Source organism: Lissotriton helveticus, chromosome 1_2 (assembly GCF_964261635.1).
Source record: "Lissotriton helveticus chromosome 1_2, aLisHel1.1, whole genome shotgun sequence".
Classification (NCBI taxonomy): domain Eukaryota; kingdom Metazoa; phylum Chordata; class Amphibia; order Caudata; family Salamandridae; genus Lissotriton; species Lissotriton helveticus.
In genome coordinates, this window is record NC_136058.1 from 161,743,874 (window position 1) to 161,759,677 (window position 15,804).

A 15,804-nucleotide genomic window follows, 5' to 3' on the forward strand; every position below is an offset into this window, starting at 1 on the left:
TCACACCCAACCACACACCCAACCACACACACAACCACACACACACAACCACACACACAACCACACACACACAACCACACACACACAACCACACACAACCACACATACAACCACAACCACACACACAGCCACACATACAACCACAACCACACACACAGCCACACATACAACCACACACACACAACCACACACACACATACACACAAACAACACCTAACCACACACACACACCACAACACCCAACCACACACACACACCACAACACCCAACCACACACACAACCACACCCAACCACACACACACAACCACACACACACCACACAACCACACAACCACACACACACAATCACACACACACACAACCACACACATCTACTGCCCTCACTCTATCGCCCTCACTGTATCTATCTGTCACCCTCACTCTATCTGTCTGTCGCCCTCACTCTATCTATCTGTCGCCCTCACTCTATCTATCTGTCGCCCTCACTCTATCTATCGCCCTCACTCTATCTATTGCCCTCACTCTATCTATCGCCCTCACTCTATCTATCACCCTTACTCTATCTATCGTCCTTAGTCTATCTATCTATCGCCCTCACTCTAACTATCTATCGCCCTCACTCTATCTATCTATCGCCCTCACTCTATCTATCTATCTATCGCCCTCTCTCTCGCTATCTATCGCCCTCACTCTATCTATCTATGGCACCACCACAGCATCACTCAGGGGCACCACAGCATCAATCAGGGGCACTACAACATCACTATGCGCTACCACAGCATCACTCGTCGCCACCACATCACTCAGCACCACCACAGTATCAATCTGTGCAACCATTCAACAACAACTGGTTCAAATATGTTCTCTCAATGTTTCAAGCTTTATTACAAATGTCACAAAAAGATGTTAATATTTCATTTCTGTTCTTGGATTTTCGTCACAATAAAATACACTGAACATAATCTTCACAAAAGTTATTTACAAAAGTTTAAGCTATTGCCATTATGAATTACAATAACTTGTATTTAAGTATTAATTATTTAAAAAAATTAAAAGCCATTGTTATTTGTAATATCAATACATCTAAGTCACGTAAATACAAAACATGTTGCATTACAAATGCTATAGGTGTCACATTTGCAAAAGTTAAAAGTATCGGTATTGTAAATGACAAAGCTATAAATTTCGCTATTTTCAAAACCAACACATAAATAAAAAATGTGTCGTTTACAAGACCAATAGCTCAAACTTTCCTAATGTGAGACCTAGTGCATTGCAAATGCTTGTTATTATACAAGTTGGTCCTCAGACCACATCAAACAAAGGAAACCAAGTGTCAGTCCTCAGGCTGCACCAAAGAGACAAGCTCAAGCCATTTTCAAGAGTAAGCCTAATTCATGATACTGCCTGGCAGAGAGTCCGCAGACACTCTGGGGCAGATTTACGAGCCCCTTGCAACACTTTTGTGACGCAGCGGCGGCGTAAACCATGCGCCACGTTGTGCAACGTTGTGCCACGTTGCGCCTTATTTACAACGTGACGCAGCTAGGGAGATGCGTTATGTTGTAAAGCCCTGTGCCACATGAAACTTGCGTCAGGTGTCATGTGGGCGTTCCGTCACCGGAACGCCAGGTAAAAGTGACGCAGTGAGATCTACAAAATGTCACTGAGTCACTTTTACGGTCATGTTGCGTCAAATCCCTGCGCCTGCTTGAAGCAGGCGTAAGGAGTGACGCACCATGTTGTGGATAGGCCAGGTTGGGACAGTGCAGGAGTTGCGTTGCGCCCGCGACATAACTCCAGCACTGCGGCAACCTTACACCGGCATATGCAACACGCTTGTTTGTCTTGTGATTCTCCCAGGAGGGACACTTCTGTGATACCTCGGAGTACCCCAGAAGGCTTCAAGGATTATGTGATGTTTTAATGCTGATTTCAATGACTTTATATCTCTTTGCATATCTATTTTTCTCATTTTGTGTTCATGTTTCCTTTTACCTTTAAGTGACTTCTTATGCTGATTATTCTGTGCATGCATAGTTATTTTCAGATAGTTAATTTTATTTGTTATTATCTTTTTTGTATTATGGGTAAGGGGGGGGGTGTGTGTTGCAGTTACATGTAAGTATTTTCCTTTAAGATCTGCATGCCAGCATCTCATACCAAGAATGTTCATGATGCGGGTTCCAAGAGTTCAGTTGGAGACTGGGAGCACACTGGCTGGCAGCTGATGTCGGTGGTGTATTCAAGGTGACAATAAACACCACACAAAGAATGCAGTGTACAGTGCCTTAACACAGTCAGTGTGGTGAAGGAGGTGTTATGGATTGCTGTTGTCCCTGTTGCTTGTGGGCTTTTCAACAATAAATCTGAAGAAAAGAATCTAGAGACGGTTTCTTATTTCATCTACAGTATTCCATGCCTGCTGTGAGTGGTTTATTGAATCCAGGTACTGCACTGCATTTAATAAAACGAGATTTTAATTGAGTAACATACATTTCTTAATCCACTGATCGTGATAAAGAGTCAGTAGAGGTATCATATCTGACGGATACATGCCAATCAATAGACCTGATACAGGCGGGAGGCGCCCGACTTTTGTAGCAAAAAAGTTGCTTTCTTTTTGCAGTTTTCTGCCTGAAAATTGCTTCTCCTCCAATCGGGGTTAATGAGAAAATACATTCTCCTGATTATATTTTTTAGAATCTTCCTCTTTCTCCCTAAAATGTTGCCATGTCGATCACAGGTGCGTACTGAAAACTTAGCAGCTATGTTTAAATGTTAACCTTTATGTTTATTCGATCACATTTGTTACTAGCTAGCCTCATATAAGTACATTTGTTACAAAAACAGTTGCTGAGAAACGTGACAAGAATTTCCATCCTCTCGTGGTCACTTTGTACGTTTGTCTACTTTCGAACGTTTTTCTAAGGCTTGTTGGCCTTCTTTCTGTGTTGACGATGAGACGCTCTGACGTCAGTATACTGCGACCGTTGCTGCCTGTGCGTGCTCTGCCGGCGGGGCTGCTCCACTTGCGAGCCTGAGAGTGGTGGCTATGGGGAGCGACTTCTACCTGCGATACTACGTGGGCCATAAGGGAAAGTTCGGTCACGAGTTCCTTGAGTTTGAGTTTCGGCCAGATGGTAAGTTCCGAGGCCCATCTCACGGAGTATCCAGACTCCTAGCAGCGCAGTAACACTTTTAGCACATTTAAGATGGTTAACATCGCATCACGTATTCTCTGCACTCACATACACCGGCAGGACAGTGACTGCTTTTCAAGCCATTGAACGTATGTATTAATAAAAACGGCGGTGTCTTGCGCCAGCAGTGATCCAGGCAGTAGCTTGTAATTAGTGAAGAGCAGAAACCTCGGTGCGAGGGGAAGCTCCGAGACTCTATGGTCCCAGTGCCACAATCAATGGAAATTGAGGTCTTCCTGATCGATTCTGGAGCTGAGATTGGACTTCAATGCATAGGAGTTGGGGGAGCGGGAAGGCAATGGGGTGAAAGAGAGGGATCAAGAGGATGAAGAAGGGCGAGGGTAGGTGAATGTTGCATTGGAATATGGGAAGACATAGAAGAGAAAGCACAAGGAGTTCAAACATAATATGCTCTTTGGTAGTTGAGGTTTCTGTGACCAGAGTTCCCGAAGTCAAGCCAGGGATCAGGTGTCTGCATGTAATGAGGCAGAGGGTAGGGGCAGTGACTATCGGAAGCCACAGCGCTTACTTAGAAAATGGGAAAAGCAGGGTTGGTAGGGAGGAGTGGATCGGCACTGGGAGATTAAGTACCTCTGCAGGCACGTGGGGGAGGAGGACACAGCAGATTAGGGGAATATGATTTTGGAGAGCAAAGGAAATAAACACTGATCTGAACAAGCGCGGATTGTGCCCCCTGCTCTACCCCGCCCACTTCTCCAATGAGCACGCCACGGATCTTGAGGCTCCCAGTGAGGCTGGTGCCTGTTTTTTTTTTGCAACAAAAAACTGTAATGGAGCAGTTAGTGCTCTAAGCTGTAGAATGTAGGTGCATGCAATCTCAGAGAGCAAAGGAAACAAACTCGCCAGGAAGCAATACACAACAAGCATTGGCATAGCCAATAGGTCTCGCGTTTGGGACCTTTTAATTGTTTAGCCATGCAACAGTTGGTGTTGTTGCACTAAGGATATTGTGCTGTATACCGAAATACTTATAAGGTCCCAAAAGCGAGACCTATTGGCTATGCCAATGCTTGTTCGAGAAGGTCCCTGTAACGGCTGTGTTCTGTATCTAACCCGCTATGTTCACAGCCTGAGAGGGATGTGGTGGTAATTCTCCACCCTCCCTGCTCCGCCTCTGAGCTGTACAGCAATCTCCGCCCCAAATGCCATCCACTCCGGCCCACTGATCTTGAGGAAGTGACATTTGGGTTTCAACTGTCCAATCCTGCAGCACCACATTTCCAAATCCCATACATGACAGTAACCCGATTCAAGGCCCCATTCTCCCGATTTTTTAATCTCCCACTTTGCTCTTCTGAAATGTTGGCATGTATGGAGTGGAGTGGGGTAAACTGGGGTAGAGTGTGTTAGATTGGAGTGGGGTAGATAAGCTCCTCGCACATGGACCCGGAAACTTAAAAGCTGTGGTAAATCACAAAAAGTATGCTTGCTTGACACCAGGGTGGGAAGCTTCCTGTACAAGTTCCAGCCACGTAAACCTTGCATCTTTTATTGGGGTTTTGCTGTCCCTTTGCTATTAGTATTGTACTACTCTGAGCGAAAAGAAGAGGAGGGTGCCAGCAGCCCGGCCAGTTCTGGTATTATAAGTAAACAATTCCGATTTTGTTCTAAACCAAGTCTCACGGAATTCGATGCAATGTCCGGCAAACTGGCGATGACTACAACAGTCCCTGAAACAAAAGCTACCACACCCCATATGTTTCCGCTGCGTTCACTATATTTTTGTAACGGCTACAGTCCCTCCCTTGACTGGGAATGAGGCAGTTTAGAAGCAGCCCCCAGTTTGTGACTTCCTCAAGATCAGCGGGCTGGAGTGGACAGCATTTGGAACGGGGGTTGCTGTACAGCTCAGAGGCGGAGAATTAAGGTGCTGAATTTTGCTGCTGAAGGCATGTAGTAGTGTGTACGTAGATATAGCCATCGAAGCGAAAAAATTCAGTCACTATCTTAACTCTCCACTCACTGCAACAGTCTATTAAACGTGTCTTCCTGTCTTTATTTACCGCCCACTGTAAGGTCAGAACCTATCATGTAGGCAGCTTTGCCCAGGACATCTTGGTTCAGCATATCTCCCGAAGGAGGAGGGTGTGGAAAGTTCAGTCACAAAAACTAACGAAACAGCAGCCGCAAGCCGCCCTCCCCACTCTTTCTTCCAGACACCGCTGTGACGCGCTGAGGCGCGCGCACAGTACAGCACAGTGTCACGCTGTCTTCGGGAAATGGTATTCTATACAGACAGCCACACCAGTGACGCTGCTTGGTATGGAGGATTACTGATTAAACAATATATGGTTAAAAAAAAGTAAAATTCCAAGATATGCAGCCTCTATTAAAGAATGAAATGTTTAAAATAGTTTAGAAAGCCGCGCCGGAGACACAGAGGCTATTACTGTGAGTTAATGAAAGAAAATAGCACTTAGAGCTCCCACTGGCTGGGCTACGCATAATTGCTTTTATTTTGCAAAACAATCAAGTGGCAATGTCACTTTACTTGGTGACAAATGTTAAATATATAAAGAAACCCAATTTCCACACATTTGTGTGCTATACAGTTTTACAAGTAAAATTGTATGTCTGTGCAAAATTTGTGGCCTCTTCAATCGAAAATTTGCAATGTTCTACCATGCAATGCTTTAGGCACATTTGAAAATCGCCCCTCATGGCCATTAAAGGTAGGTGGGAACAAAGGTTTTTTTTTTTATAAAAATGTGGTTCTAAAAAGTTTGAAAAGGATCTGATTTATACAATTTTTCTTTGTTTCCACAAGTCTGACTTAAAAGGCAAGAACTGCACTTTTTGAATGCAAGACCTGCACTTTTTTTATTACTTGCCTAATATGACGGGGCAAAGCAGCAGGCTGTGGCTGAGAAGGGCTCTACAAAGCTAGGTGGCTGTTGAATGAGGCCCTGGTGAAGCTGTTGACTTTTGGCAGGAAAACTCAGAGCGGGAGGGATTCAAAATATTTGCCCACGAATGATCCCTTGCCAGCTAGATAATTTTGGCACCTACATCTGGTGAAGATTTCTGCGTATGAACTTGATAACTCCTTTGGAGCTTGGATTCCTCCAGCAGAGCTTGGCTGCAAGCTAAAATTCAACATGGATCCATGGGGCCAGATACTCTTTCCACAATGCTCCTCTGAAACTGATTTGTTGCTGCAGAAAAGCTCCAAGTGGAAACAGCCTGGATCTTGGGTCCAGCTGCAGCACACCTTCGTTGGATTTACCTGGCAGATTTGTCCTGATCCTCCAGAGGTCTTTGGGTCCAAAATGTTTCTAAGTCCCAGATTTTGCAGGATATTTGGAGGTGTATGCATTTACACAACCAAGAGTCCCAGGACCTCAGAACCGCACCTGGGTGTCAAGACTCGCTCAAGCCAGCAGAAACTCTCAGCAGGGTCCACGGTAGGTCCCGTTGGAACTGGTCAGCTGGATTCTTCAGGATAGGGGCTTTAACAGCTTCTTGTGTCCCTCTTGATTAACAGGAGATCAGCCAACGGACCATTTGAGTCTACTACTTTTTTCTGGGTACAAGTGGGAGGAGATGTAGACTTTCAGGCCTCCTCACAGGTCGCAACAGCAGGTACAGTCCCTCTTTCGCAGATCTAGTAGTGTTTTGAGGTGGGAGCACAGGGGATCCACATCTATTCCTGGCACTAGCTTGTGGGTGCTGATGACTCCTGGCACCTCCTAACCAATATGAGAAAAGTCCATGGGGTAACACAGCCCACGTGTGCAGCAGTTCCTGTGAGCCTTATTGCAAACAATCCCTCTCTGCCTAATTGCAAGACAATGAAACTCCTGTCACCTTCTGAAGAGCCTGTGTGCCTACCAAAGACAGAGGTGCTGCCAGGGAAATGAGCAACCTCACCTTTGTGATGACTTCAAACCAGTTTTTTAGGCAGCTCCCCTCCCACTAGGATTGATGTTGGGGAACAAAGAAGGCCCTGCACAGGTTTCAGCTTGCAGTTGCCTGTGCTATAGTAGACCTTTTTAAAGTCAATTAAGTTCCTGAGTATAGCCTAAATGGTCATCCTGCCACAACAGAATACCCCACCATGCCCAATGCCTTCTTCCCAGCAGTGGGAGCAAGTTTTCTTTTTTTTTTTTTTTTTTTTTTAATTTTTTTATTGAGATATTTTACACTTATGTACAGGGCACGGCAATATTAATGACAGAAAGAAAAATAATGCATAACATTGAGAAAAACAACCAAAAGAGCATCAGCAGGCATAATAAAGGAAGCAACTTCCAGTTACAATAAAAAAAATTAAAGTAATTTGATCCAAAATATTATTCCAGATTGTATAGCCTGAGTGTGATCAAACAAAATTACCCTTTCCTAAGATTTCCATACAGTCAAATAACTCTCTCCGATTATAACCAGCATACCAATTTATATCTCATATCTGAACCTCATTTAACCATATTTCAAACAAAACTCAATTTTAAACTGTTAAATTATCTTTCCAGCGCGTTATTGGATCCCATATTATCTTGCCCAACTTCCTCCCCCTTTTACCCTTCCTTGCATAAATTTCTTCCTCCACGTTGTATGTTAATAATAGCTTAGCCAGCCATTTATGGAAAGTAGGCGGTATAGGGTCAATCCATGCAGAGGCTATGCATAATCTCAAGACAGATACTGCAACAAATAGAAATTCCCTCCCACAATATGGTCGTGCGTCCTCAAAATTGACTCCTAATAATATAGTTCCGGGAGTTAGCACAATTTCAGTTCCTAGAATATTGTTTATAAAACATTCAATTTCTTTTTTTAGTAGATCTAGATGAGGACACGTAGCAAATACATGTTGTAAATCGGCGTCCAGGCTTCCACACCTATAGCACTTAATACCCACTGTACCTCCCCATTGTGCTATTTTAGCGGGTGTGTAGTATAAATGATATATCGTTTTATAGTGCTGCGCCTGCAATGGTGCTGAACATAACAGAGAGTAAGCCTTTTCTAGAGAGATACCAAAACTTTCACAACTAATGTTAAGCTTGTCCTTCCACTTTTCGCTCCAGTTTTGGTAGTCATCCCGTTTTAATTTTATCAATTCAGCGTAGAGCCTTTTAATTGTGCAGTGTTCCCCACCTTGGATTATCTCCATAATTGAATTACGCCTGAATCCCAAAGCTCCTCCTTTTTTGTTCAATAGAAAACTCCTAACTTGTAAGTATTTGAAGAATTGCCTGGTTTCTAAGTTAAATCTAGTTTGTAAATCTGAGAATTGAAGAATCCCCTGGTCCCCCTTTACATCCCCTATATTTCTAATTCCCTTGTTTTCCCACTGCGCAAATATAGGTCCCGGGAAAATCTCTTGTGGAAGATTTAGGTTATGTGTGAATCTAGTATACACGTTATATTTCCCCAAACCTATTTTTTTAGAGAAGCTTTTCCAAATGTCATATGCTGCTATGAGCGTCTTAAATTTTGTCCTCTTATAATAGCTAGCCTCTGTAAATTTCAATAGTACATCCTTCACTTCCATTCCCAAAGTTAATCCATAAATTGCTAATGAACCAAATTTGCTCCACTCTTCTGATTCTTCCCCTCCCAACATACCAATCATGTTTTGTAAAGCCGCCGCCCAGTAATAAGATTTTAAGTCTGGAACTCCCCAGCCTCCCCTTTCTCTCGGCAGTGTCATGAATCTAAGGGCCCTTCTTGTTTTCCCCTTTGCCCAGATGAATCTATTTATTATACACTCTAATTTTTTTAATATTTTAACATCAAATAATAAAGGTATTGCTCTAAATAAATATAAGAATTTTGGGAGTATCAACATTTTTACTATATTTGTCCGCCCCACTATTGACATATGCAAATTGTCCCACCTATCCAAGTCTTTCTCTACTTTCTTAATCAAAGGTTTAATATTCCTTTCCACTAAAGTATCCAAATCTGGCATTATGATAACCCCTAAATACGTACCTTCCTGCACCACCCGATTGTCTACGCATGGAGTAAATGAATTTTTTATTATCTGCGTTTTAGATGTATTTAATTTATACCCCGATATCTTTCCAAATTTCATCGCCTCAAGTTCAAGGTGCTCTATAGATTCAGAGGGTTTTGGAGAGATTACAGCAATGTCATCTGCATAAGCTAAAATTTTACATTGCCCGATGAGTGTTGTTAAGGGTGCGATCATCTCGGATGCCTCTATACTCCGTATTAATGGGTCCATGTATATGGCAAACAATAGCGGTGAGCAAGGACACCCTTGTCTAGTACCTCTTTTTATTTGGAATTGGCCCGTATTTCCACCATTCACTCGTAAAGTAGCCACCGGTTTTAAATAAAGAGTTTGTAGGGCTTTAATAAAACAGTGCTTAATACCTGTTCTTTCTAAAGCATGCCAAAGGTAGCTCCAGGAGACCCGATCAAATGCTTTTTCTGCATCAAGTAACATCACTGCAATCGGGTCTCCTGTGACTGAAGTAACATCAAGTAACGTTATTACTTTTCGTATATGGTGGGTAGTTCCTCTCCCTGGTATAAAGCCGTGTTGGCAGCTACTGACTATTTTATCAATAACTCTTGCAAGCCTTGATGCCAGTGCCTTGGAGAAAACTTTTACGTCCGCATTGAGTAAAGTAATAGGCCTATATGAACCTGGGTCTTCCGGGTTTTTCCCTTTTTTTAATATTACGACTACCTCAGCACTCCCCCATGACTTAGGTACTGATTTGCCCAGCTGTGCCAGTTGCATAACCTTCATTATTTCTTCTATCAGGAGGTCCCAAAATACTTTATAAAATTCTATAGGAATTTGATCGGGACCTGCTGCTTTGCCAGAGGGCAGATTCCATATTGCCTCCTTGATTTCTTCTGTCTGCAACACTCCCTCTAATCCATCTGCTTCCTCCTCCTCGATTATATCTATAGGGATCTCTTGGAGATACTCCTTCATTTCCTCATTATCTCTTTGAGAATATCGGCCCTCTAGTTCATCATCATACAAGTTCTCATAAAATTTCCTAAATACTTCCCTTATTTTATTCGACTCTGAATGAACCGTGCCCGATGTATCCCTAATTTCTCTAACTATACCCACAGCTTCTTGTTGCCTTGTCCGACTAGCCACAATTCTGCCTACTGACTCACTTAACTCATAGCACTTCTCTCGTTTATTATTAAAGATTTTCGCTGGCTTACTAGCAATTTCACCCTCTGCCTCACCTTTTACTTTCACTAGTTCTATCAAAGCCTTTCCCAAATCCCTCCCCGTCAAAACACTGTTTTCTAGGTTCTCCTCTGCCTTAAGGACCTTCTCAGCTAACTCTAAATTCCTCAACTGGATTGTTTCCTTTTATAAAAGTTATAGCTCTTTGTTTCCCCTCGTACTCCAGCTTTAAAGGTGTCCCAAACCACTCCCACTTCTGCTGTATCCCTATTGAAAATAAAAAAATCCCTAATCCATTTGTTCATACATTCTATATATTGTTCGTCTTTCAATAGCTCTCTTTCGAAAGTCCAATTTGTGTATTGTCTGGTATTTGTTTTTGTTGCCATAGTGAGTACTAAGGGGTTGTGATCACTAAGGATCCGTGGCAGCCTTTCGATCTTTGAATTTGCAATAATGGTACTTGAAATACAAAAATAATCTAATCTTACGCATGTTCGATGTGGAGCAGAATAATATGTGAAGCCTTTACTATCCATTCTCTTTTTCCCCCAGACATCTGAAAGAGCATTATTTAAAACTAAACTATGTAATGCCTGGTTTACTTTCTTTTTCCTGCCTTTATATTTTCCAAAGGAACCCAATCCCAATCCATCTGCTCCGTTAATATTGAAATCACCTCCCAATATAATTTTTGGTGCCCATGTTGCTAGCTCAACATCTAAAAATTGAAAGATCTCAGGATCATCCTGTGTTGAGCCATAGACAGTTACAAACGTTATCCACTCTCCATCAATAAAGCACTCAACCATTGCCCATCTTCCCCATTTATCCTGTGCTTTCTTCCTGGTCAAAATATTATTATTCCTAGCTAAAATAGCTACCCCTCTTTTTTTAACCCCTTGGCTTGAGTGTACTAAGAGATGAAATCCTAACTGAGTCATGAGGTGTGCTTGTGTTATCATAATATGATTTTCCTGTATAAGTACAAAATCCAGATTCATTTGTTTCAACGCTAAGACAATTTTTGCTCTTTTTTGGGGATCATTTAGACCACATAGATTCCATGATGCAACCCTAACGCTCATCGTACACATTGTCACATATCTTTTCCCTCCTAGAATCTCTTCTGTATACCACCCATTTAATTATCCAACATATTATCAATACTCCATTGACGTTCTTTCTTATATTGCCTCCTTTAAATTTTCGCCACTCCACCTTTTCCCCCTTTCTTGAAAATGCCCTTTTTAAACTCCATCTCTCTATTATGTGTCCTGCCGTGCCCTGTTCCCCCCCTAAGTCCCACCCCACACCCCCTTCTCCCTCCCCCCCTTCCCTTACTGGCAAATAGGTCAATCCTGACCTATGTGTGACAGCCGCACCCCCCCAGGGGAGTTTCCCCCAGCCACTCCCCCTTAATACATCATTTTGAAAAATTAACTCATGTTATTCAAAAAAAGGCTCAGTTATTTCTTTGTAATAAGAGCTACTTGTTTTAAGCTTTCTATACGATCAGTTTGTATATTCCGATCCCTATGTGTTCTCTCTTCTCGAAGAAAAGTCAGATACTCTTGCGCAATGATTTCAGAAAAGAAGACTCTGAACTGGCCATTAAAACCTACTTTGAGGCGGGAAGGGAATAGTAAGTAGACCTCACAGCCTATGTTCTGAAACGGTGCTATGAGTTGCCGCATACGCCGCCATCTTTCCACTGTTGTGTGGCAAAAGTCTGGTCGGGCAAAAAAAGTTATGTCTTTATAAGTTCGTTTCTTCATGGGTTTAGCCTTCATTATCACTTCCTCTCTTAATAGATAGTTTCCCACGTACACAAGGATTGCCCTTGCTCTTACGCCCGCACTACCCTTTTTCTGTGTGAGGGGAAATCTGTGCGCACGTTGCACCTCTTTGTCCCAGTCCCATGAGTCCATCTCTGGGAACGCGCCTTTCAGCAAATCTACAACAAAGGCTCTTGTATCTCCTCCTTCCTTGCCATCCTCCACTCCAAGCAGTCTTATATTATTTCTCCTCTGCCGATTTTCGAAGTCTTCCAGCTTCCAAAGTATGTCAGAGTCTGTTTTCTCCTGCATCTGCCTAAATTCCTGCATCTTTACCATCTCATCTTCCATTTTGCCAGTCCTCTGTTCAACCTCAGTCAATCTGCCTGTGGCTTCAGCACACATTTCCTGTACTTTGTGGAGAGATCTCTGTATTTTCTTGTTTGCCCGCTTGGCTCTTTGGCTCTCTAGCCGGGCTTCCCCTTGTATCTGTTGCATTGTGGAGAGTAAAAGATCAAATCTATCCTTATGCGGCTCTGTACCTAACTTATCCTGATCGGGCATCTTAGATATTCCCTTTTGTGGCAGAGTTCCTATCTTGCTATTTCTTACGCGTGATCTTCCCCTAGTCTTAAGAGTTTTAATTTGGGGTTTCGAATTTGTTTCTTTCACCGCACTGCTCTGCACCTTCTCTAGACGCAGGGAGCGAGTCTCATACTCTTCGGATTCACTCATTGAGAAGTTCTCTGACTCCGATTCTGATTCTACCGAAGAAGTGATCGATGATTCCGTCTCATCCTCTTCCTCCTTCTCCTTCTCCTCCCACTCTACCAATGCATTATCATCGGTGTCATCACTGTCATTGCTATATTGTAGCCTTTTAGTCGAAATTTTGTTAAGAAAAGAACGTCTTGGGCTAATTAGCATAGTTACGTTTTTTCCCTGGTTTTTCCTATAATAGTCTGATACTGTAGCAGAGCCAGGCGTTTTAAAAGGTTTAGTTTCATCCTTACCCTTACCCTTATCTTTAGGAACTGCTCCTTGGTTTAATACTGGTGCTTTTTTAACTCCAGTTGCTGCAGCATTTGGTATTATAGGTTGCGGTTTATCTGTGTTGCCGATATTCAGCCCCTCTCCTATGCTAGTGATAGTCTCAATAGGTGCACGCTCATCACCACCTTTCGTGGCTTCAGGATCAGCTACAAACCCCTTTACGATTTTACATGAGCTATCCTCCTCTACGGATTCTTGCTGCATGCTCCGATATTCAATATGCCCTGTATTTAAAGTTTGCAATTCCCCCTGTGGGGCACTCTGCTGCGCTCCCAAACCCACTTTTGTGTACAGATCCACTGCTTTGGGCAATACAGCTATCTGATATGGGCTTTTGTTCGTACTTATTGCCTCTTGTGGCCCCGCATTCTCCTCTTTTTCCGCATTTTCCACATTACCTCTGCTGCTTTTAATAATATCCAGTTTGCTGCATTCCATATTACACATTTGTAGCCCGGTGCAGTCAGCCCCTCCAGCTCCTCCTTCATCTCCGTCTCCATGACACTTCTCTCCCACCGCTTCCTCCATGACCTCGGCTCCGCCTCCATTGAACACCCCGCCTACTAAAGAGCCTTGAGACGAGCGCTCTGTAACCTCCGATAGAGGTGAAGCTGAGTGCTGAGCCAGGACAGCTCCCGTCTCCGCTCCTGCCGCCCCAGTCACTTTGCATGGCCCAGTGTCTTCGACCCCGCCTCCTGCGCCTCCCGCGGTCTCCACCGCCGAACACTCCGCAGCCTTCAGCGCCTCAGGTACCGGCTCTGCCATTACCAGTTCTGACAGCAACAACTCTGATCCAGAGCCGTCCGTGACAGCGGGTGCACTCTCCGCAGCCTTTCGCGGCGAGCCCGTCTCAGATCCTGACTCGATGCCCCCAGTTACTGTAGGCACCGGGGCCGGGTTAACCTCACCTCTCAGCGAGCCTCTCACCGCCAATGAAGAAGAGGGTGAAAGTCCACGCGCCTGGAATGACTCAAAAATCAGGGGCTGACGTAGGATCGCTTCCCTCAGAGATTCTGTGGCCAGGTCCGGTGCAGGTAATTCCTTATGCCGTTCTTCTCTCCTCTTCTGACTTGCCAGTAATCGCTCCTCTTCACGCTTTCTTGCTGCCTCTTTGCGAGCCTGTGCCCTTTGTTGTGCCTTGGTTCTCAAATTTGCCGCTGGAGCGTCAGGCTCGCTAGATGTCTCTGCTTCTTCTTGCCTCTGGGTGCTCTTAATAATCCTCACCACCTTAGGGGCCATGGCACACTTCACAGTCTCCCAGCACGAGATAATCCTCTTCTTAACTTTAGACACCGCCGTCCGCAGAACACTGCTTGGAACTCTCGGGACTCCTAGCTTCCTGCTATGCAGCGCGAATACCTCAGCCTCCACCGTCACAAGTGACCAAACTGATGCGACAACCAGGAGCAAGTTTTCAAGGGGGCTATTAAGTTCCTGGTTGTCTGCTGTAGCTTATGTATGAGCCTCCAGAGATGTTAGGCGCGGGTTAAAGGTAACTTTCTAAAAGTAGCTTCTCCAAAATATTTATTACAAATCTAACTTTGTCAGTGAATTGGGCTTGTAATAAATATGTTAAAGTTCCATGAATTACATTTATAGCAGTTTCCTAGCTAGAGATAACAACATTATTTAATGAAATTTTGAATCCCTTTATGCTTTTCTATGGAACAATCAAACCCCGATACAATAAAAATAGTTTCACAGACCTTTTTAGTGTACGAACAAGTTTAATATGAAGCTTTTACATGTTCTTCTTTTAAATACTGTGCACCCTACCTTATGTGTAATAAGGTCTACTTAGCAGTGTCTCTGACCCCCCAGCACCTTGTTTGGGTGATCTTCAAGTTCTTACAGAAGATCTAGATTTGTTCTTTCAGATATGCAGACACATGAGGGTGAGGTGTAGTGTAGTACCGCTCCCCCACATTCACACGGACGCACCATAATACAGATGGCGGCAGAGCTGAGAGCAACACAGGTTCTGAAGTAGGAAAGACATACAGAAACCTTTCATTTTGGCTAACTTTCGGCAGGCAAGCTTTTAATAAATTTTATTGAAAAAAATAACTGTAATATGCTGCGGTAGAAGAACACACAGTGGGTCACTGGTGACAGGCCTGGAGGGCAAGAATGGTGAAATGTTAAGGGCTTGCATAAAGCATCCTTATCACTAGAGGACCTGGCACTGCTATCCGCATCATTTCACCCTCAACATCACCTTTCTGCCCAGTGGAGCTCGAACCCTTTCTGCAGCATCCCCTCACATGAAATACTTTTCAGATTCTTGCCTTGTAAAAAAGCCTCTGCTAGTATTATTCCTGACCTTTTCTAAATAGTTTAGTGCATTTCCACATACTACTTTTTAGTTCAAGCAGTTGTTTCCCAGTTCTTGTGGGTCGTAAGTTAAATTATTTTATAGACCAAACAATATCAGAGCAACGGTTTTGGAGAGAACATGTTGCAACATGCACAGTGCTTAATTCAAACACACTTTTTCCTAGGTCACCCACTTCCAAGTCTTACACTCTCTTCAGTCCTGCTTTTCTTTTGTGTACACACCAGTTATACTTATGCAACATAAAGTTTATTTTAATTTTTTTTCAATTCTGATTT

At 43.4% G+C, this 15,804-nt stretch overlaps 1 protein-coding gene across 1 annotated transcript in view; it reads left to right on the forward strand.

Annotated features, from left to right (window-relative positions):
* Positions 1-2,962: 2,962 nt before the first annotated feature.
* Positions 2,963-15,804, forward strand: part of MAGOH (mago homolog, exon junction complex subunit) — a 36,091-nt gene continuing 23,249 nt past the window's right edge. The window contains exon 1 of the mRNA XM_078670500.1: positions 2,963-3,144. Within this exon, the coding sequence (XP_078526626.1) occupies positions 3,057-3,144 (88 nt within the window). The 5' untranslated portion in view covers positions 2,963-3,056. The remainder of the gene's footprint in view (positions 3,145-15,804) is intronic.